General features: G+C 38.5%; 1 protein-coding gene across 1 annotated transcript; it reads right to left on the reverse strand.

Moving 5' to 3' along the window:
* Positions 1–323: 323 nt before the first annotated feature.
* On the reverse strand, positions 324–19,353 carry LOC104167062 (inactive ubiquitin carboxyl-terminal hydrolase 54-like; the record flags this gene model as incomplete). Its single annotated transcript, XM_009707186.1, has 6 exons — positions 19,072–19,353; positions 16,267–16,359; positions 5,910–6,044; positions 3,046–3,159; positions 2,802–2,884; positions 324–429 (listed from the first exon to the last, which is right to left on the reverse strand). Coding segments are annotated over exons 1-6 (678 nt in total), but the record flags the coding sequence as incomplete, so codon positions are not given.
* Between the last annotated feature and the right edge of the window lie 6,647 nt (positions 19,354–26,000).

The raw sequence follows: 26,000 nt of genomic DNA on the forward strand, positions 1-26,000 counted from the left end.
AATTTATTCCCCTCATCACCTTTTTTCGTGGTTTCTAACTCTCTGAAACATTCATTTTCAGTTTCCATCCAAACAATGTCTATTCCTGTTCTAACTACTTGTGTCTAGTCAAAGAAGCACTCAACAACAGTAGTTTTTCCCTTCCTTTGTTGAATAACTGAAAAGCACTGAATTTAAACCCAAAGAAAACTCTCTTACTACCTTTTTTATCATATGATGAGCTAAACCTTGAAACTGCTCATGAAAGGTACACATCAGTGTAATCTACTAAGCCTCTTCTGTCCTGTCCGTCCTCCCGCAAAAGGAAAACTAAGGATACTAACTGGACAGTTTCGCAGGTCTCCCATAGTGCTGGCATTCTGTAGTAGCTCTCCAAACATATCTGGAGTGGGTTTCTCTCGTCTCTCCAGCATACAAATAGCTTGATTGCTTCAGTATAGAGAAAGCATGGAAAACAAAAGTTTAATAATAAAATAAAAACACAAACCCATACTACATAAGTATGTTTCACTTAATTTATGAAAAGTTAAGAACCTTAAAATACACAACACTTTTTATATTTAATATTGTAGTATAGAAAAATCACATAATTATTAAGTGTGAATTACTACACCTTCCATGATAATACTGCATAAAGAAAACAAGTAAAACTTAAAATAGAAACAGTTTTTAGTTTGGCTTAAAATTTACATCTTAAAAGCAAGCTTTAGCATTTTGATAAATACTTGATTTCAAAATTAAATATTTGCTTCGAAATAGTTCCCTTCAGTAACCACAAACCTAGTAAAGCACCACAGTAAAGCACATCCTTAATAATAAATCTATAGACAAAAAATAGCATGGTACCCAATTGACTTCACTCTCCAAGTTGAAAGACAGATGACAATAAGTTACACAAGAATACTAGTGCTCAAAGCATGTTCAAGTTTAAAATGGTTTAAGAAAGAAAGAAATATATCACTGTTTATGGGTGGTTTTTAAAATAATGCATGACTTAAGATTTATTGAAATATTTAATTTAAAATATTGAATACCATTTACACAATTATTTTCCTGTTTTTCTAGCAAATATTATTCCAATACACAGTGTCTCCTGCTAACCTAAAGAAAAACTACAACTCGATGGAACGGCAGGTAGCAGCCACAAGGGGGATTGCTTTACAATACTCCTGATAGAGTGGTAAAGTGGAGGCTCTTAACAGAGATCTGCATGAGAAGAGCAACTAGCAGTTTTCAAGACAATGTTTTCGGGCTCTGTAACTCTATGTCTCAAATGCAGGACAAGAAACAAAGAGAAGTTTTCATCCCAATCAAAATTTCAAGACAGAAGCAAATACCAGATTTAAGCAGTTTTTAACTGGGCAGTCATCTACTAAAAGAACAGAAGACTTCTCTCCCCTAGCAGTAATTCCAACGAACTACTACAGAGCTAGAACTGTTGCTCTGTGCACCATCTCCTTTAATGAAAGGTCATGGTGACCAAGGGAGCTGCCCAATAACTAGAAAAAGCAAGAGCTATATATCCATCCAAGAAACAGGATTTGAGGAGCTACAGGCTGGTTAGTCTTGCTCCAGTACCCGGGACGATGACAGACCAAATCCCATTGGAAATCATCTCCATGTATATGAAGGACGAGAAGGTGAGTCAGAGCAGCCAGATGGATTTACCAAGGGCAAACTACACCTGACCTACTTGTTTATCTCCCATTATAAAACTATGGGTTCTGTTGAGGAGGCGAGAGCAGTTAACATCATTTGGTCTCTAGCAAGGTTTCCAAGTCATCTACAGCATTCTTGTCGCCAAACTGGGAGGCGTAGACTGCACAGGTAGAAAACAATGCGGACAAAAACCTAGCTGGATCTTCAGGCTCAGAAGATCAAAACATAACCAGCAGTCAGTTGAGAGTTGTGTTCCTCAGGGGTTAATACTGGGGCTGATGCTATTTAACATTTTCATTAACAACCTGGATGATGAATCAGAATACACCCACATCAAGGTTACGGATGACACCAAGCTGGACAGAGGAGTCAATATACAGAAAGGGAGTGCTATCGCACAGAAAGATCTTGACGGGTTGGAGGAACAAGCTGACAGGAACCTCATGAAATTCAGTAAAGGAAAGTACAAAGTCTTGCACCTTGGACAGAGCGCACACAGTGCAGCAGTACTGGCTGGGCACTGAACGGCTGAGGAGTAACATCACAGAAAACTGGTAGACAAGCTGAACATAAGCCAGATTGTTTGACGAGGTGAACAAAGAAAGGACAAGAGACAAAAGATGCAGAAAGGGAAATTCTGACTGGATATAAGGTAAAAAAAAGTTTCACACTTGAGTCATTAAGCACTGGAACAGGCAGTCCAGAGAAGTCAGGAATTTCTATCCTTGAACGTTTTCAAAACTCAGCTGCACAAAACCCCAAGCAGCCTGATCTAGCTTTGAAGTTAGCCCTGCTTTGAACAGGAGGATGGAGTAGATGTCCAAAGGTCCTTTCCAGCATAAACTTTTTTATTTTTCTTATCTTTCTATTTAATTCACCTGCTCACATATTAAGGTCTTCAAAATGTACAGGAGTCCTTGCCACTACAGTTGTCAGATTCAGAATCATAAACAAGTAGACACACTGATCCATGCCTAAACTGGTATCTTCTTGCTCACTAAATCCTCATGTTCTTTATCATAGTTATCAAATTGAACAAATCATGTTCTGGACATTTAATCTTGTGAAGGTAAAGATCAAGCTGCAATATCAGTACACACACAAAAAGAGAAGTTCTCTTCCCTCTAAAAATCTCAACTCACCAGAGTGAGGTTGTGGAAATATAATGTACCATCTGGATGAAAGGTAATGGGTCAGAGGTGGCACCACAGCTGGTACAAACACACTAAAGAGAAAGAAAATGTAATACGTTGACAAAATTAAACAGGTATTTCCACAGCAACACTTCTGCTTGTATCTTTTTTACCATGGCAATGCGTGTCTTAGGAATGAAAATCTGAAACTTGAGAACTGGTGATTTGTATAAAGCATGTATCATTACCTCACCTGTTCAAACAAGGTCATTGCAAACTTCTGATGGGAAACACAATGTGGTGCAGTGCAAATATCTTCCTTTGTCTCATCTGCAATGTGGAAGTGAATTCGCATTAAAAGGTTTTCCTAGCCAAAGAAAGAATGAAAAGCAAAACCAGGATTAGATCATTTCAAATGTAGACAAAAGTTAAAATATAAAGCACAAAAGCATGTCAGATGCAATAATGTTATAAGTGTTATTTACACAGACAGAAGGCTCCTGCAAATTTTTGGAAGTTGGTTAGAAAACAAAGAAGTTGGCATTTATTTGATATAAAAGAAAATGGCTACCACTTCTGATTTGAAATGCTATGTCAGGTAACCACTTATTTTATTTACTAGTATAGTTGAAGACTCTGTCACCAATTATTCTGTCCAACTCTCAAGCGTCAATGGATTTGACCAAATGTAACAGGCAGAGCAGCTCTGCAGTTTTAGAATCACTGGATCGCCACTAAGTTCTTCTCATCAACACAAAGTAACTCGAATCAATTTCTATATTCCATAAGGGCTCTGAAATATGGCAAATAATCTACACTTTATCAAAAAGGGAAAGAATAATAAATGAAGAGGTAGACTAAATTCTGCATGAAACAAAAGCACTGAACATTTTCTAGACATTATTTCAGACAACTCCATCTGTTTTCAAGTTCCAAAGAGTTTTTGTCCTAAGACCTCCTCTCCTCCCACTGTTGTCAACATTGATTTGGGGGTACCAAAATTCTACTCACACCTCCTCCAGCAGCACACTTTTCACTATTGCTATGAGCTGCCCGGATGGTTTATAGGCCTGCAATAAGGAGGTCAAGATTAATTATTAGGCAAAATAGCTCTGACCTCATACAATTTCCCTCTTCTGCCATTTAAATTAAATCTCTGCCTTTAGGGCTGAAAAGGTTAACTAAGTGAAAAACTATGGAATTATCTCTGCCTTAAAGCTTAACCTCAAAAGGGAACTTGTATCCTTTTTCAACTGTCATTGTGCCAGTATGGTTAACCTAACAAACCTGCTTGTGGGGACTCCCACAGCAGTGTTAGACTGGCTATTTAGATTAGCTTTCTCAAGGAAGAAACTAAATAAAAAATTCGCATGTTTAGTACATACAGAACTCTGTTCAAGTGTGGATGGGCTGGAGGAGGTTCAGAGAAGTGCCATAAAGTTGGATGGGGAAGCTTCCTGTATGAGGAAAGGTTGGGAGAACTGGGTTTGTTCAGCCTTGAGAAAAGAAGCCTTAGGGGAGACTTTATCACCATGTTCCAGTATTTAAAGGGTGGCTACAAAGAAGATGGAGACTCCCTTTTTACAAGCAGTCACAGGTGAAAAGATGAGGGATAACGGGTACAAGTCACTCCTGGGGAGATTCTGACTGGACACAAGTGGAAAATTTTTCCCAAAGAGAACAATCAGTCATTGGAATAATATCCCCAAGGAAGTGGTGGATTCTCCCAACATTTGACACTTCTAAGATTCAGCTGGACAGGGTGCTGGGCCATCTTGTCTAGACCACGCTTTTGCCAAGAAAGGTTGGACCAGATGATCCTTAAGGTCCCTTCCAACCTGATATTCTATGATTCTGTGAAGTGCTGGACTGCATACAATGATTTGATGTAACTGTGCTCACAGGGGCTCCGGTGTAGGCTGATGTAATTTATTTCATTTTGACGTTTTATTGGTATGATCTACTTCCATTTTAAGAGAGCTCATTAAACTATACTATTTTGCTATATATATATAATACTAATTCTACAAATACAAGATACACTGGGTTATCATAAGCCCATTATCAGTCCATTTAGTTTAAGAGAAGAACTACAATAGCTATACACATTTATCCCATTTCTGTAATCTCTTACAGTGCAAGTGTCAAATTAGGTAGGTATAGGAGATGAAAGATTTAACATATAGAAAGGACTCCACTCTGATAAGTGCTTTACTGTGCAGTAGTAAATCCAGTATGTTTGTACTTTAATTAAGAATTAACATCTTTTGCTAACAACCAAGTTGGATACAAACACACCTGGGCCACCCTATTGACACCATCATTTCCAAAAAGCGGAGCAGCCAAAAGTTCAGCAAGACAAAAATACCTCCTAGTTAAGTTAAAGAAATTTAGGAGATTGAAGAGGGAAAAGGAGGAAATGTGACTAAAAATAAAATCTTAATATAATGGATGCCAAGAAAGAGTTTGATTATAAAAGGAAAGCAGGTGGGTAAACCTAGGGATGTAAGATTTGTGTAAAAGCCATCTCCCAACCACACTGGTGAGATAACCAGCCTAAAAAAATTGTCAGATGGTTTACAAATATGGCAACAGAAATACCTGCAGATGATTCATTTTACTGTTGCTTACTTCAAATTACAAACATAAACACTGTGTTGGGTTACATTTGGTTTATTTATTTATTTTTACTTTTCCTTAGCTAAAGTTTGTGAAAACACAATTTCAGAATAACTGGCAAACAAAATGTCCTTTCACCCTTTTGAGGTGATCCTTAAAACTAGAATCCTGGATCATTCTTGCAGTACAATTTTTTTCTACAAATCATATGCAAGACATTCTTGAGAGTGTAAGCAGCACATATGCAAAAGTAACTGTAAAAATGGATAACACTGATGTTTCCATTTCAAAATCATTAGGGATGACTCTCAAACCAAATACTGGTTCCCCATTGGATCACTTCAAGCTTGGGATCCCTCTGTGGACTTTTCCAGGCCACATATGCAACATCTGATGGAATTTGGGGAGAGGAGGGGGCCGGAGGGGATAAAAAAACCCAACTTTGTGTAGTGAGGTTTGGCATCTATACCTGTCAAACAATCTTTCAGCTATACTCACAAAACATTCAGCAGCATCATCCATGATGCCCAGCTGAAAGCGTTGCTCATCCTGAAATGTCTTTGCGAGAGCAGTGCGCAGGGCATCAGAAGGCAGTACCTTCTCACTGCTACATTGAAACTGGTTGAAGATACTCTAGTAATAAAACAAAAAGATGGTTAATTTACTGTATTTTCAAAACATGACTCAAGTTATCCAAAAACAAACAAAAGCAAACCTTTAACTCTCTCTGATCAAGAAACACAGGGATTTGTATTGCACAGGGACTACAAGAGAAAAACCTAGAAGTTTCTCCTTTGAAATCATATGCACCTTTGTGCCTTTGTGTATTCCTTTCCTTTCACATATTCAAGGGAGGGTGCAGAGCTTAGGGGTAAATTTCCCTCAGTGTCAATCCCTAATTCTCCCTCTTCAGTTCACTTTTTCACTCTCACCTCAGTAGCTGCCTTCTTATACATGCTGCCTTCTTTCAAGCAACTCTTTGCAAATGTCTTAGCCCTTAAACAGCCACAACCTGTTGCTTGCGCTCTTTAAGGAATTTACTTTCCAATAAGTTCAAGTGGGTAAGAATCAGATCATTTTTGGGACAGCATGCAGGAGGGAAAAGGCACAACCCAAATAGCAGTTCCTATGTACGGCCACCTATTAACTTGTTGCCATAAACTTGGATTTTCATAACTGTAACTAACAGGTCATCTGGATAATCATTTGCAAGGATGAGTAGTTCTATAAAGACACATTACCGTCTAAATGTGGGTTAGATGCACGAAAGTTCAGTACATATTCCCAGCTGATTAAAAACCCACTTTTATTTTGTGTGTGCATGCACGTGCATGTGCAAGATATCCAAGAGATCTTCTGCACAGTTATTTAAATTTCACTGTGCCCTCCTACAAAAACAGGAACATAATTCTGTATGTAAGATCCTGAGTTTAAGCAAAAACTTCTAGCCCTTATTCTCATACAAGACCATTCTGTCTCCATCACCACTCTGCTCTACTTTCTACCTCATTTCATATGACAAGGAACCATCTCATCAGTGTCAATCTCAAAATTCTGTTTGTCCTTTCCTATAAAACTTTCCTTACAATAAGATGGTAGAAAAGCTCCATTCTTACTGCAAAAGAAAAAAAAGGATCATCCTCAGTTGTGCACCACTTGGCTTTTCTGCCTTCTAAACTTAGTCAAACAAGGAGAAAGCCAGCCTCAAACTGGTTTGCCTGTTTGGTTTTCTTTCAAATAGTGAATCTATAGCGATATTGATTCATTTATCACTTTCTCCCTTTATTACAGAAAGCTTCTCCTCATCATACTTAGGATCTATATTAACTGGAAATAAATAATCTGAATCTTTCTCTCCTTTAACTATTTTTATTTGGTTCTTATCAGGAAACAAGGTGGTAAACTGGGAGAAGGTTTGCCAAACTGGGCAATTGCAGCTGCTTTGATGAAGCTGAAAGAGTGCAGAACAGAGCTGTCGCTGCACAGTCAGCAAACCAATCTCTGTGACCCTGCCATTTCTGGCTGTCAGAATGGTACAGTTTATCGTGTTGATACACTACCTAATATAGATATAAAATGCCCATCTCTCTTCACTGCTATTTTTATTTTGGTAGTCCTTATGGTGCTCATTCATGGGGGAGGACCCACTGTGCTGAAGCCCATAGCTCTTCTAATATTGCCTTTATTAGAGTATCAAGTAATGATGAGGAAAGTGCTCATGAAGAGAAGGCTGTGAAGCAGTCAGTCTCACACTTCATGAATTACAGACAAGACCTCTCCTCAGTTACCTTTTATATATACATGTACAAAAATGGAAAGAATGACGAAGTCTCTGTACTTGAACAACCTTGATCCCCATTTCTGCCACTGATAACTGAGCAAGTTTCATGTTTCATTAGTAAATTTTCTCATTTCAGTGGACCTCAGAAAAATAATTCCAGCCTGCTTCAGCACTTTACATTAAATAATTTAAGAGCACTTGAAAATATTCATGACTGCGCTTTAGAAATGTGTTTATTCTGGTTATTATCAGTCTCACTTCATGGATCTGGAAACTAAGACACTCGCCTGCCTAGAGACTGGCCTGCAACCTCACTGCAGGGAACTGGTGGACAGGACCCGCTTTGCTCCAACAACAGCTCTGAAATGGCTCTGTATTCTTGGGGGGGGGCGCGGGGCAGAGAAGGAGGAGAATCCATGCAGGTTCCAAACCAGGTAAAAGTAGTAAGCAAGCAAACCGAAGCTCCTATTTTACATTTCCATCTTTAAAAAAATAGTATACTTTACTTTTACCCGTAACATACTGACTACTTAACAAAGAGATCCAATAAGAAAAAAGTGATTCTGATGAGTATAAGCATTTGCTTTTTACAAGATCCCGCATTTTACATTTTTTGTATCACAAAATAATTACAGCCTTCACAATTAAAACTAAAAAACTTTCATTAAATATAGACAGCAGAAAACTCTGAAATCTGTTACCACAACCACAGAACAAAAATAATTCAGTAATATCAAAGAATTCTGTGAAGAATTCCAACATGTAAAATCAGGAAGTAAAAGACCCAAGTATTATATAGAAGAATGTTTCCTAAAATTTGTAATGACATAGCGCACAACGGTATAGTCTTATTTAGATTATGAGGAAAAAAAATAATCTTAAAACCAGTGAGTAATTGTGCATTTTAATCTAATAAAGATCAAATCTTATCACATCATTGCACAGTGCAGTTTAGAGCATGTTGGAACACATTGCTTGTAAGAAGTCCCAAAAGCACTTCAAATGGAGTGAAAAGCGCTTTGAACATGGAGGGGGGAGGTTTGGTCTTTGTTGGGATTTGGTTGGGGTTTTGGGGTGGTTTCTGGGGGGTGGGGTTGCTTCCCCTTTTCCTTATTTTTCAAGATAGGTTCTCTGCTCATCTTCAGAACAGGTCTTTCTTGTCTCTCAGCCTTAGACGGACATGTGTGGCATTTCCTGCAGTTGCATCACTAAGTCAGATCTCTCTCCTTAGTTTCAGGTCTTGCCCTTGAGGTATACTGTTAATCACTAACACATCTGTTCCATATACAGGTCTGAAAGCCAGCTGAGCATAGACCAGGAAAGCACTGCTGATTCTGCCCCAGGAGTTCTCATGACGCCTTTTCTCCAAGCACTTCTGGAACTTAATCAGAACTTTATATATGAAACATTCAAACTTTGTTCTCTTTCAAAAACTTCTTCACCTGAATTTGAAGATACTGAAAATGCCATTAGTGTATTCATTACACTGATGATCTCTCTCAACGGCTACATTCCAACACAAATGAGCATAGGCCTAACAGCAGCAGCAATATAAAAAGACACCGCTAAAAGCTTCATGAACAAGGGAAGTCTCTCCTATTTTACAAGTTTTCAGTCACTAAAATCAAGGATGCAGAACTTAAAAAAAAAAGCTTAACATACAATCTGAGCAATTGATAATATTGTTTTAGCAGCAGTACTTTGATTTCTACACTGATGACCTATTCTTGGCATATTGGTAAGTCTACAAGCCAAGTCAGAGAACAGCACGAGCAACTGATTTTTCAGACAGCAAGTACGCCTTCTGGTTACACTGCATTCCTGAGGTCTATATAAAAAAGAAGCCCATCTTTCTCCATATTCCCCCTTCCCTACAGATCTTCAAAGGTGTGGAAAGGGTAGCAGAGACAGCAGACTTAGGAAGCACAAGCATTCTTTAAGAGCAATAATGTGCCAAAGTCCATCTATTCCTTCCCCAAGTACTAAGTCAAGATCAACTACAATTACACAGTTGATCTTTTGCCAGCTTGCTCTCAGAGGCATCCAAATCTGGAAATTCCTTAACCATCCCAGGCAATCTACTGTAGAGCCTCACTTGGCTTATTACCATTCAGAAGGCTTTTTCCTAGTTTTGTAACTGGAAGCTTCATGTCCTTTCTACGACAGGTCTGGGCTTCTGACATAAGTCAGGAAAAAGGCTTGCTGTCAGTGGTCTCCCAAGATAACCTCCTTCAGTTCGAGAAGTGTGGGGATCAACATAAACTTTCTAAAATTTCAAAGGAAAACAACCTGATGTTTGGGACAAGGAACCTTTATAACACAACTATTCAAGTTAAAACCTGGTTTTCTATTTCAGAATGCTAAAATTTACATGCATAATCATAAAATGAGTTGTTCTTCATTTGGTGAGAGAACAAAGATAGCAATTATTCTTTGAGGTAATTAATGAGATCGACATTTTAGAGTTCTTTTAAAGATTTGGAAGCTGAAATATCTGTGAATCCCCCCATAGTTTACAATATATGCTCCAAATTATCGATTTATTTGGGGTAAATAGACATCTGCAACATGTATCTAACCATACTGATGAAACAAACCCCAGACTTGATACACATGCACATATGACTTTTTAATCAAGCATGTAGAAGCAGGCTGGCATAAGAATAAATTGATGGCTGAAGACAACAGGCAACAGCTACTGAATCAGATCAGTGCCCATGCACTGTAAGTTTGAGTTCAGTCCTTGGCAGCTTTCTGAGAACTAATTATTCTCTTCCAGCATTGTGCTGAAGTTCCTTGTGGATCAGGATATCACTGCAGCTCTAGCGGTGTGGTATTTCTTTCAAGGAACAAAACACGTTCCCCCCAAATGCTTTAGTTTTCCAAAATTTCTGCCTTTTAGCAAAAGCTACAAATATTAACATGGCCAATCCTCATCCTTCTCTCACTGCTCAACATATCAATATTATTTTTGCTGTCACTCAATTGTGACAGTTGGGTGGAGTTTCAATAGCACGTCCTTCTCATTTAATTCCATTGACTGGACTTTTTTTTTTCTTGTCTATCTAGTCTCTCATCCGCAACATCACACTCTACTCCTGATGCAGCCTCTTACTCAGTACAACAACTTGTTTCATTAAAAATTCTGGCTGCCAAAATTACTTTTCTCCCATCCAACCCCACCAGCCTCCACCCACAGTATTTTTTACTAACTCACATTTCTTCCCCACATTTCCTCATTTTATATGTGTCTTCAAGGATGCAAATAATTCTAGCTCTATTTGGTTTTGTGTCTTTGGATCTCTTTCCAAACCTCCAAGTCTGATAAAAATCAACCTAGATTTCCATTATTCCTTTCTTTTACAGTCTCTCTTCCATTTTTGACTTGTACTGTGCCCTAAATATTAACATAAGGTCCTCAGTATGGACTGTAAAGTCAGGCACCCCTGGTTAGTACCAAAATCAAATAAAAACATACTTTCCTCTAGTTTTGTTTAGGAGGGTGTCAGGAAAAGAAACCCAAATCACAGAGTGCCCACATCAACTAAGTGACAATTTATTAACTGCTTGATCAATATCAAGAGAGGCAGTCACTATTTGGAAGCTTCGATTACCAGTTTAACAACTCAGGAAACTGTACTTGCTGCTAGTTTATTTGTCAGGCAGTTAACTGCAAGTGTCAACTGAAAAAAAAAGTCTAAACAATAAAAGTAATTATTTTACATATTTTTACTACTGTTTTACCCTGAAATACTATCCTTATTTGGAAAAAAGCATAAGACAAGAGGATGAAATCTTCGCAGCCAACCTATTACTGTCTAAACCATATAACGAACTTTTCATAACAAATCCCTCCATTTCAAACAAGTGGCTAACTAGAACCACAAACTATAGTCATTCCACTTCTTTAAGCGCACTCTAATACCCTGTTGCTATCAGTTTTCACCTTAGAAAACAACATCACTTCTACATAGAAAATTCATGTTCTTCCTGCTTTTGTTGCACGTGACTAAATTACAGAAAAGACCAGCCCTACTGGAATTTATCAATCAATAGAGCATTCTTCTTTGCAAACTACAAAAAACACTCTGTCCTATATCCCGGCACTACGGAGCTCCCAGTACAATCCCTGGAAGGAGAACAAACTCTCTGTGGCATGCTCAGTACAGTGGACGGATTTCCCCCTTCCTGCCCTCTTCCAGCTGTGATAAACAAACACAAAAGCAAAGTCATGCTCTAGAAAAAGGAAAATAAAACAGAACACAGTAAACTTCAACATTAATAATAAATCAAAAAGCTGTTCCACTGTTAGGGCAGGCAAACCATCCAGTGGTAAGGACAGCCCGCATACTGAAAAAAAAACCACTTAAATAATGCCAGATCTTAAGGAATAGTGTTTGGGATTCCAGCACAGTGTGCAGCTCTCCCTTGCCTTTTTATAGCTGTTGATGCAAGGTTCCTTCGAAATAACCAATGAACGTATGTCTGGAATGATTTCAAGGTTCCTTTTGTAGCCACATAAACATAGCCAGGTAGCATGGCAAGTTTAAAAATCACTTAAAGAATTTGTGCAATGGATGTCTTCAATGTGGTACAAAAACAAAATGTGATTTGATAGCAGATATGACATCCAGTAATACCTCATTTTATCAAAAGTAATTTAGAATTTCAAATAATATTTATAGAGTTAGCTAAGAATTTACAGTAAATACTGTGCACGACATCAGAATCCCTAGAAACAACTGCAGCAAGCCAAGAAAGCGTGGAAAAAAATACAACTTCTTTGGTGTTATTCAAAGGCTAAATTTAGCTTAGCGAAGACTATCTTCCTCCAAAGTCAATGGGAAGAGAATGTTGCCTTTAGAGTAACAGTGCAAAGTAGGGGAAGAGCATTAACCCTCTCTGCACGAGACAGGAGGTATCAGGTATCCCATGAAGGGAACCTGGAGTGGATGGGGGGACACAACCTAGACTCTTCCCCCCAAAGTACGGCCACTTTCCCAGGCCAGGCTGGAATCTGAACATGCCAGCATGCTTTGGAGAAAAGTAAACATGTCCTGCCTCCACCTTGCTCAGTCTGGACAGGTACTTCAGGCAGATCCACCTGACAGCATGCAAGGCTAATTACCTCTCCCCAGACCCTAACAGGAGATTTTCGCATGCTATAGAGCTCCAAATTCTTGTGTTCCCACTGGATCCAGCCATATCTTCTCCCTCATCTTAGCAAAGCCTAAGGCAAGAGTCAAGAGAAAGAGGATGTCAAAGACCCGGAGGCTAAGCTGGCACAACTCTGGCAGGACAATAGCTAAAGGCTTCCAGAGCAGATAGGAGGGCTGGGGCAGGGGAAAGAGCACTGAAGGGATGATCCTGCTGCACTGGGACACGAAACATGCTCTTCGTGATGCTTGCAGTATTAGGTGCACATTAAGCACATTATCCCTTCTGTCTTATACAAGTTTACACACAGTATGTATCAGCCAGCTAGCCTTTCACAGGAGATTAAAAAAAAAAAAAAAAAAAAAAACGAACAGTTTGAGAACCCTGATCCAGAGGGCAGCAGAGAACAAGTAAATACCTCAGACAGACTTTTTTTTCCACCTCTACTGCCTGCTGAAGGAGTTTATGAAGATTAATGTGACCATCTCCACCGTTTGGGGCTATTCCTTGTGCATACCTTTATCATTTAGTGTCCCTACCTTTTCAGTTAAATGCAAGCAAGACAACATATGTTTCTGGTATTTGGATTTTGTGGGAAGGTTTGCATCCCCAATTGCACTTAGAGTTAAGTGACAGTCTTTATTACTTACCCTTATAATATTATTTGACTTGATAATAACATAAAAATGGGGGCAAACTTTCAAATATTCATGCACACACATCAACATTTTACACAAGTTAATAAAGGTGGAAACTTGCCACAAGAGACAGAAAAATTGAGTTGCTTTAAGAACATAAGGGAACCAGGAGTAAAACAATTCTATAACTTCTAACAAACAAATTTCTACATATTTTTTCTCTTTCATAGTTTCACTATAGATGTCTGTATACTTTCTGAAGGTTCTAGATTAGGCTTGGGTAGAACACACTGAAATTTCCCATGAAGAACAGACTGTAGCTAGAGAAAACACTAACATTTTGGTTTGGATTAAAGCCAGTTGGAATTCATTTATTTACTTTGTGAAGTATTGGTTACTGCCCATATTCAGAAATACTTGTCCAGATTATTCTTTACTTGTTTACGCATTTCTTCAGTGTTTCATTGTACATTGAGTTTTGTGAGCTATAGGAATTCTGCACACAACCAGATGCAAGTTTTCTGAGCTGCGCAAAAGTACTGTAGCATTTGGTGCAACGTTTTAGCTTTGTCAGAAACTAAGGGTTGTAACACCTTCTGGCTAAGTATGGCATTGGTAACAAATGGAAACAAACAAACAAAAAATCTTGCAGATATCTGGGAGCAAGAAGAGAGAGCAGCAATTTTTTTCAAAGGCTGCTTAATTTAAAAAATAAACATATGGCTGCAGGCATACGATTTGTGAATTCTGCCACTCTACCTGTCACTTCCAAGTTTATAATAGCATACTGCACACTTCAGCAAGACATCAAAAGCAAGGATTTTATCAACAAAACTAAACACTCTTCAACCTCATGTCTGCTTTTAATACATATATTCCAGATACCCTGTCATCTTTCCAGTCTTACTCTAGTGCCTTCCCCTCTCATACAGGTACTGCTAATCCAGACGTATCTTTGTCCAGAGTTCATCTTTCAATACCAGTTCCACAAAGGTTCACCCTCTCCTTTTTCCTATAACATCTTTCCCCCCTCCCCCCTTCTCTATTTCAGTACTCTCATTCAGAAAAAGACTTTTAACTATTACTTTTATATTAAAACCTCTCAAGTCTGCCTCAGAGTCCAGTCTACTTCCACTCAAATGGCAGAACTTGTCTGATCTGGTACTTCCTTGCCATATCTTGCTATTAGGTTAAATCCCAGAACTGCAAAATCTTACGTTCATGATTATTTCCTAAATTCTTTTCTCTCTGTCCCCATCTCAGCTACCAAAAAATGCCAACAATCACTTGGCAATACTCGAGGGTATGATCCAAGAATTAGCTTCAAATTATCTATCCCACCGAACTTAATGAACTCAAACCAGGTCATGCCCAAGTCTTGCCACTTCCCTATAAGGAAGGGGATATATTTAATACTCCATCTTTTCTTTGTCTGGATAGCTGTATTTCTCACTTCAGATGCACTATCTTGCTCTTAGCTCACTGCTATATTCTCTTCTGATGATACTGCTGTAAATATCATCCTGTCTCATCATTTCAACAGAAATGTCTTGAGACAAATTTCTCTTCAGAAGGAAATTACTTATCTTCTTTCATGCCTTTATAGTCTCCTCTTTGCTGTTCTTTTGCAAGGGAAAACCCCTCAACAACAGTCCAAAAACTCACTACATAACTAATTTCAAGCCTGTATCTACCAGAGCACCTGTAAAGACACTTAACAGTAGTAAGACAGTTATTATACCATAAATATTGCCTGTGAACTTCAGATGATCTTAATTTAAACCTTGAACTCTCTATTTTGCCATATTTATAAGACATGCCATCTGTCCTTTTCATTACTGCACACAAAATTCATGACAATACATTTTCCCACAATGAATTTATACATTTAGTTGGATTTTACAATCTATTTGTGATCAAAGAAAATGTCTCAGTCTCAATTCCAGAAAGAAAAAAAAAAAAAAATCACTGCTCAGGAAGATTAAAGCTGGTATTTTCATTGTGTTTGCATCACGTCCGTTTCTCCCACAAGGTTAGAGGAAGCCATGGGTTTGAAGTAGCAAAACTTAGAATGGAGGGCACAAAAAACCAGAAACACTCAAAATTACTAAGCAGAGACAAATGGACATGTAGGAGTGCACAATTTACTCAAAGACATAACAGTACTTGGAATCTGAGCTAGCATCTAGATCTTACTGTCCAGGCAGCATCTATGACAGTCAGCTACAGTACCTGCATCTACAAATAGAATTGATGTTTTTTAAACCAGAGACCACAAAGAGCTGAGCCATTTAATGCAGACATCAATATTTACAGTAGAAAATACCTTACATAATCAACAGTTTCGAACAGAAAGGCTTAAACCTAAATGGCCTTCTCCATGCTCACATTTAAGGTAGCTCTGAAGGAAAGGTAACTTCTGAAAGGCATACTAACTGTATACAGTATGATATTTATAAATAAAATGATAAATTAGAAAAAACAAAGTGATGTTTTACAGGCTGAACTAATCTTTCAAACAACATAAAGGCTCACAATGATCCACATTGCATTGATGAGTCCTTGTATCTGAAACTTCACCTACAGTATTTTCACGATTTATTGACTTGCACGTATCTTAAAAACAGTACTATGAGTGTCTTGGGCCAATATGTATCAGATTTACCTTTGCTCTCACAAATTTCCAAATGCAAATTTGATTACATATATTCATCAAATATCAGAAATATTCCTGTTCAATTTTTTAAAAGATCATTTTTAATTTATTTCCAACTTTTACCTTGAGCGCACAGAAGATACAAGAATCGCCCATACATTTGTGCGTTGTGATTTGCCGGAAACTGCGGCGAAAAATATCCAGGTGCCAGAGAACCTGAAACACAAAAAGGGGCACAGTCAATTTTATGAATAAATAAAATAAAATACTGCATAAAGCTCCAATTAAAATTGCACACGCTAAATAATCCCAGAAATACACTAATGTCAGTGAATGTCAATTTTGAAACGGGACGCCTTTTATCTAACTGCAAGTTGACATTTTCATCTTTCTTCCTCAGCTGTAGCATTCACATACATTAATTTACATTAGGACATCCCTCTGAATTTCTTGCCATGTCCTTTTAGATTAACACACTTGCTTCTTTGTCAGTGTGGCAGTGCCCTGCCCTGACTACGCCCTCATGCTGACACCACGGCTGGCCCTTGTGCAGCCGCACCGTGAGGCTGGGCAGAGCTGCCAAGGATACCCCACCGACCGCCGGGGCCGAAACTCGCCCATCCTTCGACCTCCTGGGCAGCCTCCTTGTTCTCAGCAGAAAGCCCAAATGCTGGAAAAATGGAGCATCAACAGCATATAGATTAACAAGTTCTTGCAAGTCAAAACGATAGATTACTAAAACTCATTATGCCCAATATTATAATCAGTAAGGTATTCACAAGCCACGATTACTGGCAGATTTCTAACCCTAACCTGTGTGGGCAGTTACACTTTTCTCTCAGGACAGGTATGGTGGTAACACCAGGTATGTGACCAGGTATATATAGCATACAAAAGCAAGCAGGCTTTTATATATTCTGCTAGCAACACTGAGAGGCAATGTTTACTGCAACAGCACAAAGTTTTATTCTTAAATTTTACCACTAAATCTCTGCAATCTTGGGGCAATTATCTAAATTCATATCTGTAAAATAGCAATAATACCAATCTCCAAGGTGTTTCAGTCAGCTCTTTATACATAGATGTGGTCGGTGCTGGCTTTTTCAGCCTCAATTAACAATAACTGGACTTTCTTGTAAGCCTCAGAACCGCCAGCCTTTCAGAACTCAGAAGCTTGCACTGGAAGAAGCCCTGACCTAAATCGCACCCTGCCAGGTTCCAGACAGAGCGGCAAGGTCTAGGCTGGCATGTGACTGGCTAAATGCTTCGTTAGCATAAACAGAGGAACCAAACTTCTTGTTTCTGATTAATTTGTCCAGAGCAACTCGCTAGGAAAAAATTAGCACTCTGAAAAAAAGTTGTGCTGGTTTCAAGAAGTGTTTCCAGCTGGAACAATTTGTTAACTAAACCACAGCACACAAATGTTAGCTAAAATTATATTTTAAAAGATGTTTATCGAATATTTCATCTATAAAGTTTCCCAAAACTTCAGAATTGTCATGCCTATGTTTATACTCAAACTCTCCCTTTACTTAAGGACCTGGGAGGCAACATAAGCCTTGGAACCATCTGATTACACACAACATTCCTGAAGAACTACTGCAGGCTTTGCAAAAGGACAAAAAAAATCATACGTTTAGGAACAAGTCCAATTTTTCAATGTGATTGCCTTTGGAGTTTATTTTGAGTGTTTATAGAATTACTTAAGAGTAAGGAGCAACAAACATTCGAGAGCCTCTCAGACTAATACAATGTTAAATGATTAAAAAACCCCAGAAGTATATATGTTATGAAATTATTACCACCTTGCTTTTTTTTAAATTCAGCTTTGACTATAAATATTTTTGGTATCCTATCTCTCTAAAGCCTTAGAAGAAATGGTTTATGTAGAAGACTAAAGGCCAGTTCATATGCTTTCATCTTCATATATGGCATGCAGCTGGTATTAGGCTCTACTTAGTTCTGACCTAGGTTCAGTAACTTGCTATTAGGAGGCAGCCAGTGATTACACCTTACAATTTAACAGAAGTAATTAATATAATACATCACTGGGAAGTCCACTTTTCTTATTGTAAGTTCTTTGTACCTAGTCCTGTATTTCATGGCATATTAAGTCTACTGAAGGTCACTGGTGTTTCTATTTTTATTATTTGCATCATGGGGGTATCTTGAAGACTGAAGTTAGTTGAGAACCTAGTTGTCCCCAAGGAGAGGCAGGGGGGACACATGAAAACAAAACCCACAGTGATACAGTCTGTGCTACACAGACAAGTCATATGAAGGGACGGAAACCGATGTGGAGAAAGGGTTTTAAACCCTGCAGCCAGAAGGACTGAATCTCAAATGTCAGACATGCAAAACATCTAAATGGTGACAATACCACTATAGCAGCCATACCACTCCACTAAATTTTGACACAGGAAAAGGTTTTTCTTCTAAATCATAAGGTAAAGACTCAATCACCTGAACTAAGCTACAAATCAGCAGTTAGAAAGAAAACTGGACTACATAAAAAGGATCTTGTATAGCTATTATCAAACCTTGAACTTGACTGGTTCAACAAAAGTGTTACATTTACTTGTAAGGAGTAGACACACTGCAAGCTAGGCAATATTCTATTATTTTAAAATAAATTCTCTACATATATTTTCAAGTTTGGTTGAGGAATTATAAATTTTCACAAAGAAGAGATTCAAGTATACTTAGTGATGACTATGTGAATGCTGCTGTTTTCACCAGGAAAACCTGAAAATTAAAATAAGCTGTTCTATAACTCAACTAATCTGCATTTCCAAAAGTAGCTTTAGTCTATCTAGGCCTACAAACAATTACGTAGTCAAGTCTGGCTATATCCGTTGCACAATCAAGCCTAAGAAAATACTGCAACAGACAAAGGACAAAGAAACATTTTTTATTCTGTGTTCTTACCTGTAGCGCACTATTCAGGAAGCAACTGTTCTGTCCTGGTTCATTGATGAGACCTTTACTGGGTGCTATTGAGGTTGTATTTCGTGGAGTAAACATGCCCTGTACATTCCCCCGACCCACAGAAAAGTAATTTCTTTTCCAAGACATCTTCCAGTTTCAGCTGTAGAACATGCAGGTTTAGGCTGGCAGAGTATTTGACTCGATCAGACCCTTCCTTTCTTTCACCAAAATTCAAAACTGGAACAACATCAAATCTTCTTTAAATTACAGTTTAAACAGAATTCATCCTTTCGTCAGGACACAAGCAGTTTGCTGCTTTTAAATCCAGCCCAGGATGCTATTCTTCATTTGATGGTTATGTATGCAAAAACCTCTTTTACAAGCAGCCACATACGCAGTTTGCAAACGGAAGGAATCCATGGTCATACAAGTTCATCTGTTATGCTACTTCTCCCTTCTCCAAATAGGTAATGACTTCAGGGAATAAATGGCAAATCAAGGAGGTCCCAGAATCGAGAGAAGGAAAACAACAGCTACCCCCCACACCCAAAAACCCCCAGCTTCTCTAATCCTTTTATAATCCTCCTGCAGAAGACAGGAAAAATCCAATTAGTAAGGGAGCAGAGAAACCAAAACCAAAATAAAACCTTGGCAGCTCCCTTTCAGTTACATCTTTCTTGGGTGATGAAAGAGACATTATCCTTACAGTGGAAAAAGAAGCAACTGCAGGACTTGAAAGTGAAGAGCTTTAAAGTAGCAAAAAGTCTCCGGTACAGTTCTTCTAATTCTGCGTGTGATCTTTAGAAGTTTCTTCTCCTGATCCTCCTTTTGCAATCAGAATGCCCAGCCGAGAAAGCTTGAGAGAGAAAAATAATCAAAGGCTTGCGTCATTTAATTACTCTCTTGGTTTTGTGGTGTTCTGCCAAGACCAGTGTTGCCTCACCTCCCACAATACACTGACTCTTCTGAGACAAAGCAAAAAAATGTAAACCTTCCTCCACCCAAAAAATAAAATAACATGAAAAAGAACAGAGAATTCTGAGAAAAGCATGCAAGAGGGCTGGAGTATGTTCGAAGGGTTAAGAAGGAAGTTAGGTTAAAAAAATAAAACACAACCAACATTCATGTGAACTCCATGGCAATTTTAATATGTATCCTTTACAATCTTGAAGTGTGAAATTTCTTTAAGATCCCTTAGTCATTCAAACAGTAGTACGAGGATTTGCGATTCTGTGAATACATGTTAGCACGTGTCCACCCTAAAATGGGATTTTGCAGTGAACTTGGAAGGCTGAGAAGACAAAGGCACAAGGCTCCCCCCTCACTCAGCAGCCCACAGCTCTCTCATGAACAAAACAGTCTCCAAATTTTCTTAATCAGAAACTAAGTGTATCTCTATAAAATGTTACTTAATTTAGGTACATAGGATACACAATGTCTTCCAAAAGACATTGATGCCTCTGAAGAAGTCAGAAGAATCATTCAATACAAAATGCTCTTCCCGCCACAAATTCAGCTTTTCCCCTCATTTCACAGGAAATGTAAAAAATAATTTGATCCAAGAAATTCCTGAAAACAGGAACTACAAGGTTAATGGCAAAATATTTTTTACAGTTCTTGCAGGTATAGCCCGCCCGTACTTATTTCACAAACAATTGCATAATATTTTCCAAGTACATTCCCAATGACATTTAGGATTATCCCATTTTTGATACACATAACAACAACTGAATGTACCTATTATGGTTGGTATAAGCAAGATGACTCTATTCCATACGTACTGAAGTAGTAATTGCAGCATGAAGTCACAACAAGATAGACACACATAAAGGTTGCACGTCAGCAAAAATTAACTAAGAGAATAATTCCTTACAAAGATACACTGGGTATCTGCAAAGGCACGTTTTTCACCTTCCACACAATTATAAATTCTTCATCTCCTGTCAAAACACAGAAAACACTTCCTCAACATTTGCGAATGTGTTACAGCAGCCTAACCCATTCCCTTCTAGTAATATTTTGTTTGTACTTCTATTAAACTCATTCTACAAACATTAATGAAGTCTCAGCATTGCTGTAAGGCAGGCAAATATCTACGTACAGATGAATATTCTTCTTGGTTGCCAGTGTGCCATGCAAAATTTTCAGATGTGCTTGCAAGCCTGCAGACACAGACCATTGCCATGCCCGTCACACAACATTCCTAGGCACTGAACGTATACAGGATTCGTTTCAAAGCAATTTCTGCCTCAGTCTCCTTTCTTTGCTCAATCCCTTAATGAACCATGAGCCTACCTGTGCGTGGTGATTCAGTTTCAAGCAACAATGTAAGGATTTCTGTAAACCAACACCACTTGCAATAGGTGCAGTGGTTAAGCCTGTGTCGCAGAGATGGAGCAGAACGCTGCATAGAATGAGCTGAGGCAAGCAGGCTCTGTCCTAACCCACAAAAACCCCTGAGCCAAGCACTCTGTCTTCTCCTTTCCATAGCGCCTACGAATAGATGGAAAATGCAATCCAAAACATGCCCAAGACACACAGCTATGAGCAGCACCTATCCAGTGGACGTCAACTTCAAAACAAGATTCTGCCCTCAAAGTGGGCTATAAAACTTTAAGTACTTTTTGAGTCAAGCTGCCTCAGTTATGACAAAGTGAATACACTTTTTTCTACTGATTTGTAATGCCTTGGAACCAGAATCAGATTGGAGGTTTTGTAGTTTGCCTGTCATTGCAGCAAGACTATTGCGACTATCGCAAGCTGCCCAGGACTCTCGCAGTAACTGTGCAAGCTTACTACCTGCACTGTGTTGGCACAGGCTCAGCAGAACTGACTTCTTATCACTTGTTTGCTACGATTGCTTGCAGGAGCAAGTTCAGATTGCTCATTTAGCTATATGGTCTTTGCAGAGCTAAGAAGAAGCAGAACACACTTAAGCTGGTAACCACCCAGTTATGACAAAACCAAATCTCTAGAGATAAATGGCAGCTTCACACTTCGCCAACCTCTAAAAGCTTACCAATATTGAAATAGCTACAAAATAGAATCCTAATTAATTTGAAATACATGTAAGACACTATTTGTATGGATTATTTAGAGACCCATTTAGCTTCTGCTCTACCACAAAAAAGGTAACAAATAGCAAGCACGAAAAAAGAACTTTCGTAAAAACCAACTATCATTATTAAAATACCCTGTTTTGTTTCTACCACCACTGACGAACAACCAGTAGGAAAAAAGTTAACCCTCCCATATTTTAAACACCCAACTTACAATTGCTAAGAAAACAGCAGTGATCTGTAAGGGAAGAGGAAGGCTATCGCTGCACAAGCCTGTCAGTAGATGTAGGTGTTCTCCAAACGCACTACTTCTCCCAGACACTGTGTTAGCTTATAAGTGGTCCCAACCAGAGAAGTAAAGAGAAAACAAAATTTACTTTCTGAAATGAAATCATGGTAACACTTTGATGATATATGCCACAAGTTTCAGAGAATTACATAGTTAAGTGAGAAGAAAACATTTTCATATATTGTTTCCAATTAAAAAAAGTTTTTGAGCAAGACTGCTCCTCTATCAAGAGCACATACAAAAGAACAGCTTTTTAATAGTACAAGGAAACCTCTTGCAATTGAATTGCTGATGGAGTTTCCCAGCCTTCTGCAGCATTTTAATGTTAGGTGACAACTGCAGCTCCACATAACTCTTTTATTAAAAAAAAACAAGAACAAAAACTAGCACACACAAAACAAAAAACAATGAAAAAAACACCAAAACCCCACAACTCCCCGGAGATGACAGATTCAAAAGCTGTTTCTCTCATATAGTATGTCCCAGTGGCATCTTGGCATGATCTCCAGAAAACTGAGTCTGAAGTAAAAGAGAAAAGTATTATCAGACCTGAGGAGTGCTCTTACAGAAAAGAGACAGGATTCTTATTGCTGGAAATTTTACTAATACAGAAATATGACCAAAATAGGAATAGTGCCAGATGCAAAAGCATAAATGATGCTCTTGGTTCATTACTCAAAACATTATCTTAGAGACACAATGAACTGAGGCAGAAAGCCCAAAAACTTTTAAGGTACTTGAATTTTGTTTATCATATTAAGAACACTATTCACTGGAATAAGGCACAAAATTAATCTAGCCAGTGTGATTAAAAAAAGCCAACTATAGGCCTGAAAAGTTGCACAGTCTTATAATAATGTTATACAAATGTGATAATAAAAAGTAATATATTAAAAAATGTATAAAGAGTATATAATAAAAAAAGGAAATCCAACATTCTAGATTTTCCTTTGATTTCATGCTGTTTGGCAACAGCTTTCTTCGGGAAGGAGGAAGGCTCCCAGCTGCAGAGACAGGCTCAACAGACAAGATAAGGGCATGGGGCACCACTGCCATCGCATCTCCAGCAATGCAACCCCAGAGCAAAGCTGGTCATGGTTCAGCATATAGTTCTGGCCTGAAGAATCCCGAGTCTGTCCTTGGGACAGCAGAGCACAGCACTCTACCAGACATGTTCCACAGAAGAGTTCAAGTCCCTGTTCATTCTCATACTCACTATTGATTTACAATCACATAGAAACATCTGAAATCGCATCCTTTGTTCTCTGGTGAGGTCCCACTATCACTGGCTATTTTAAGGGGAAAAAACCTGTAACACTCCTCTCTTACTGCAGTCTCATGCTTCTCCAAACATTTCAGGCTACTGCTTGAACATGTGCCAGGCACATGGCTAAATTAAAACAATCCATTTAGGAAAGAAGATGCTTCCACTTAGCACTAGGTATGGCTGAAACCACCAATTAAGTATTTATCACATTGTTAAATAACAGCAGAGGTCCAGAATTTTTCATTACTTCTATTTCTGAAGAAACTTTCAAAACACAAAACAAAGTAAAAGTGTAAATGTGTGTGTTTTCAGAAGAGAAACCCCCTGCTCCCAAGATCTTACCACCTCTTCTGGCAGTAGGGAGTAGATTAATGATGTTGAGGGCAAATTGTCCTTTTACATGCCACAACACGTCTGAAAGCCTAAAGAGATGAGAAATGGCTTTTAAATACTTTCTTTAAATATTTTTTATAACAAAAAAGAAGAAAGAAAGAATTGTCCAAGACAATGGCTTTTGGTGAAAGTTTTCACCCAGATGGCTCCCGGCAGGGTGGCTCTTTTGGTGAGGAAGCACAGGAAGGATCCCCTTGACTGATTCCACAGCTGTTCTCAGCTACAGGGAAAGTTTTCACCACTAGAGGCTTGAGAACATACATTCTCCACGTAGCTGAAATGATGAAAGTATTTGCTAAATTCCGCATGGATTGAGTTATATTTAATTGCAGAGCTATCAATATTAAGACCTTCATTTACAGTTTATACACCCCAAAGGATAGCCAGCTTTGTAAGTCAGTCTAAATTCAATCCTCAAGGTGATGAAATAAAATAGAGTGACAGAAAAAGTTCCCGTTACCAAACAAACATGAGGCTGGATGAAGAAAAGAGTGAACAGGGCAATGATCTTAAAGGTAAACATCCCTGACTGAAGTCAGCTTCCACACAACCAAAGAGGGGATGACTTCCTCCTCCTGAGGATGTCTCCTCTTTTTGAGATTCTTAGCTAGCCAGAAATACTGGACAGATTTCTTTGCACACCTAGACAATATACTGTAACTACAGAAAGGTACAATTATTTCCATTCATCTCTACCTCAAAGAATTTTTTGACAGTGCAAATGGGACAATAGAGAAGAAAACAACTTTCTGTTTTATGCAGGCATTTCCTCAGTCTTGATTGCTATGCTGGGAGAAAGAGCGGGGAAAAAAGAATGCGATGCTTTTGCTGTCAAGCTTACACTCATTTGTCAGTTTTCCTCTTAAAGGAAGAACTTAATTACCCAGTTCTATGCTACTTGTGCCTACTGGGTGGAACCAGGAACTGACAACACCAATGATGCCCACGACACACTCATACGTGTCTTGCTTATTTTTCATTATGCTATTGCACAATTCCTAGTCTGTGAAGTGTTGTGAAGTTACAACAAAGCTGTGAGTATCAGAGACCTTAGGCTAATGCCCCAGAACCATGCTAGAAAATATATTCAGAGTTTGTGTAAGGTTATGATAAATGGTCTTTCAGATACTAGCGAAATGTTTCCACTTACCTGATGCAAAAGTAATTACCCAAACATTAGGCTAAAAGTTGCTAGTAAAGACCATCAAAACGATCTTGGAGTGAAGATTAAAAACAAAAGTTTCCCCAAATCCACAGATGCACTTCTTTAGAGAGTAAGGGTACAGCAAGACTGTGACAAACACTACAGGTTTCCCAGAAGACACAATGAAGGCCATTTCTGAGAGACTACCTCAAGATAATGGAAAGCGAAAATGAAGAAACTAGACAGAACAGTGAGCAAACTGGGATAACAGTTTGACTTGACTAAAACTGCTGTAATTTTGGTCATTACCACTGTATTTGTACAGCCTACCAACCACTAGAAGAAACCATTGGCAGCACACTGATGGGCCAAATTGCCTCTTGGGAATACAGCTCCCTGAAGTGGAAATGTTGGCATTTCTGAACTAGTAGACAGCTTACTGCTTCTACAGTGATTGGATGGAGAAAACTGAACAAGTTTTTTATGAAGACAGAATATGTTCTTATACCAACTTTTCAAACAAACAAATAACCCATGAAAACCAAAACCAAACCCACTCTATGTTCCTGTTAACTGCTCAGACCAACAAGGGGCATGGAAAGACCATGTTCTGCAGAAACTCCCCAAAATAAGACTCTGCAAGCTGCTGGGGTCAAGTATAGCTTTATACTGCATGAAGATATTCTTTACAGCAAGCAGTTCTCCAACTTCTTCATCCAAAATGCTTGTGGGTTTTATAAAACTACAGTGGACTGTCTCTTAAAACAGTGTAATGAA

The sequence above is a fragment of the Cariama cristata genome, unplaced genomic scaffold (assembly GCF_000690535.1).
Source record: "Cariama cristata isolate BGI_N322 unplaced genomic scaffold, ASM69053v1 scaffold25889, whole genome shotgun sequence".
NCBI classification, from domain to species: domain Eukaryota; kingdom Metazoa; phylum Chordata; class Aves; order Cariamiformes; family Cariamidae; genus Cariama; species Cariama cristata.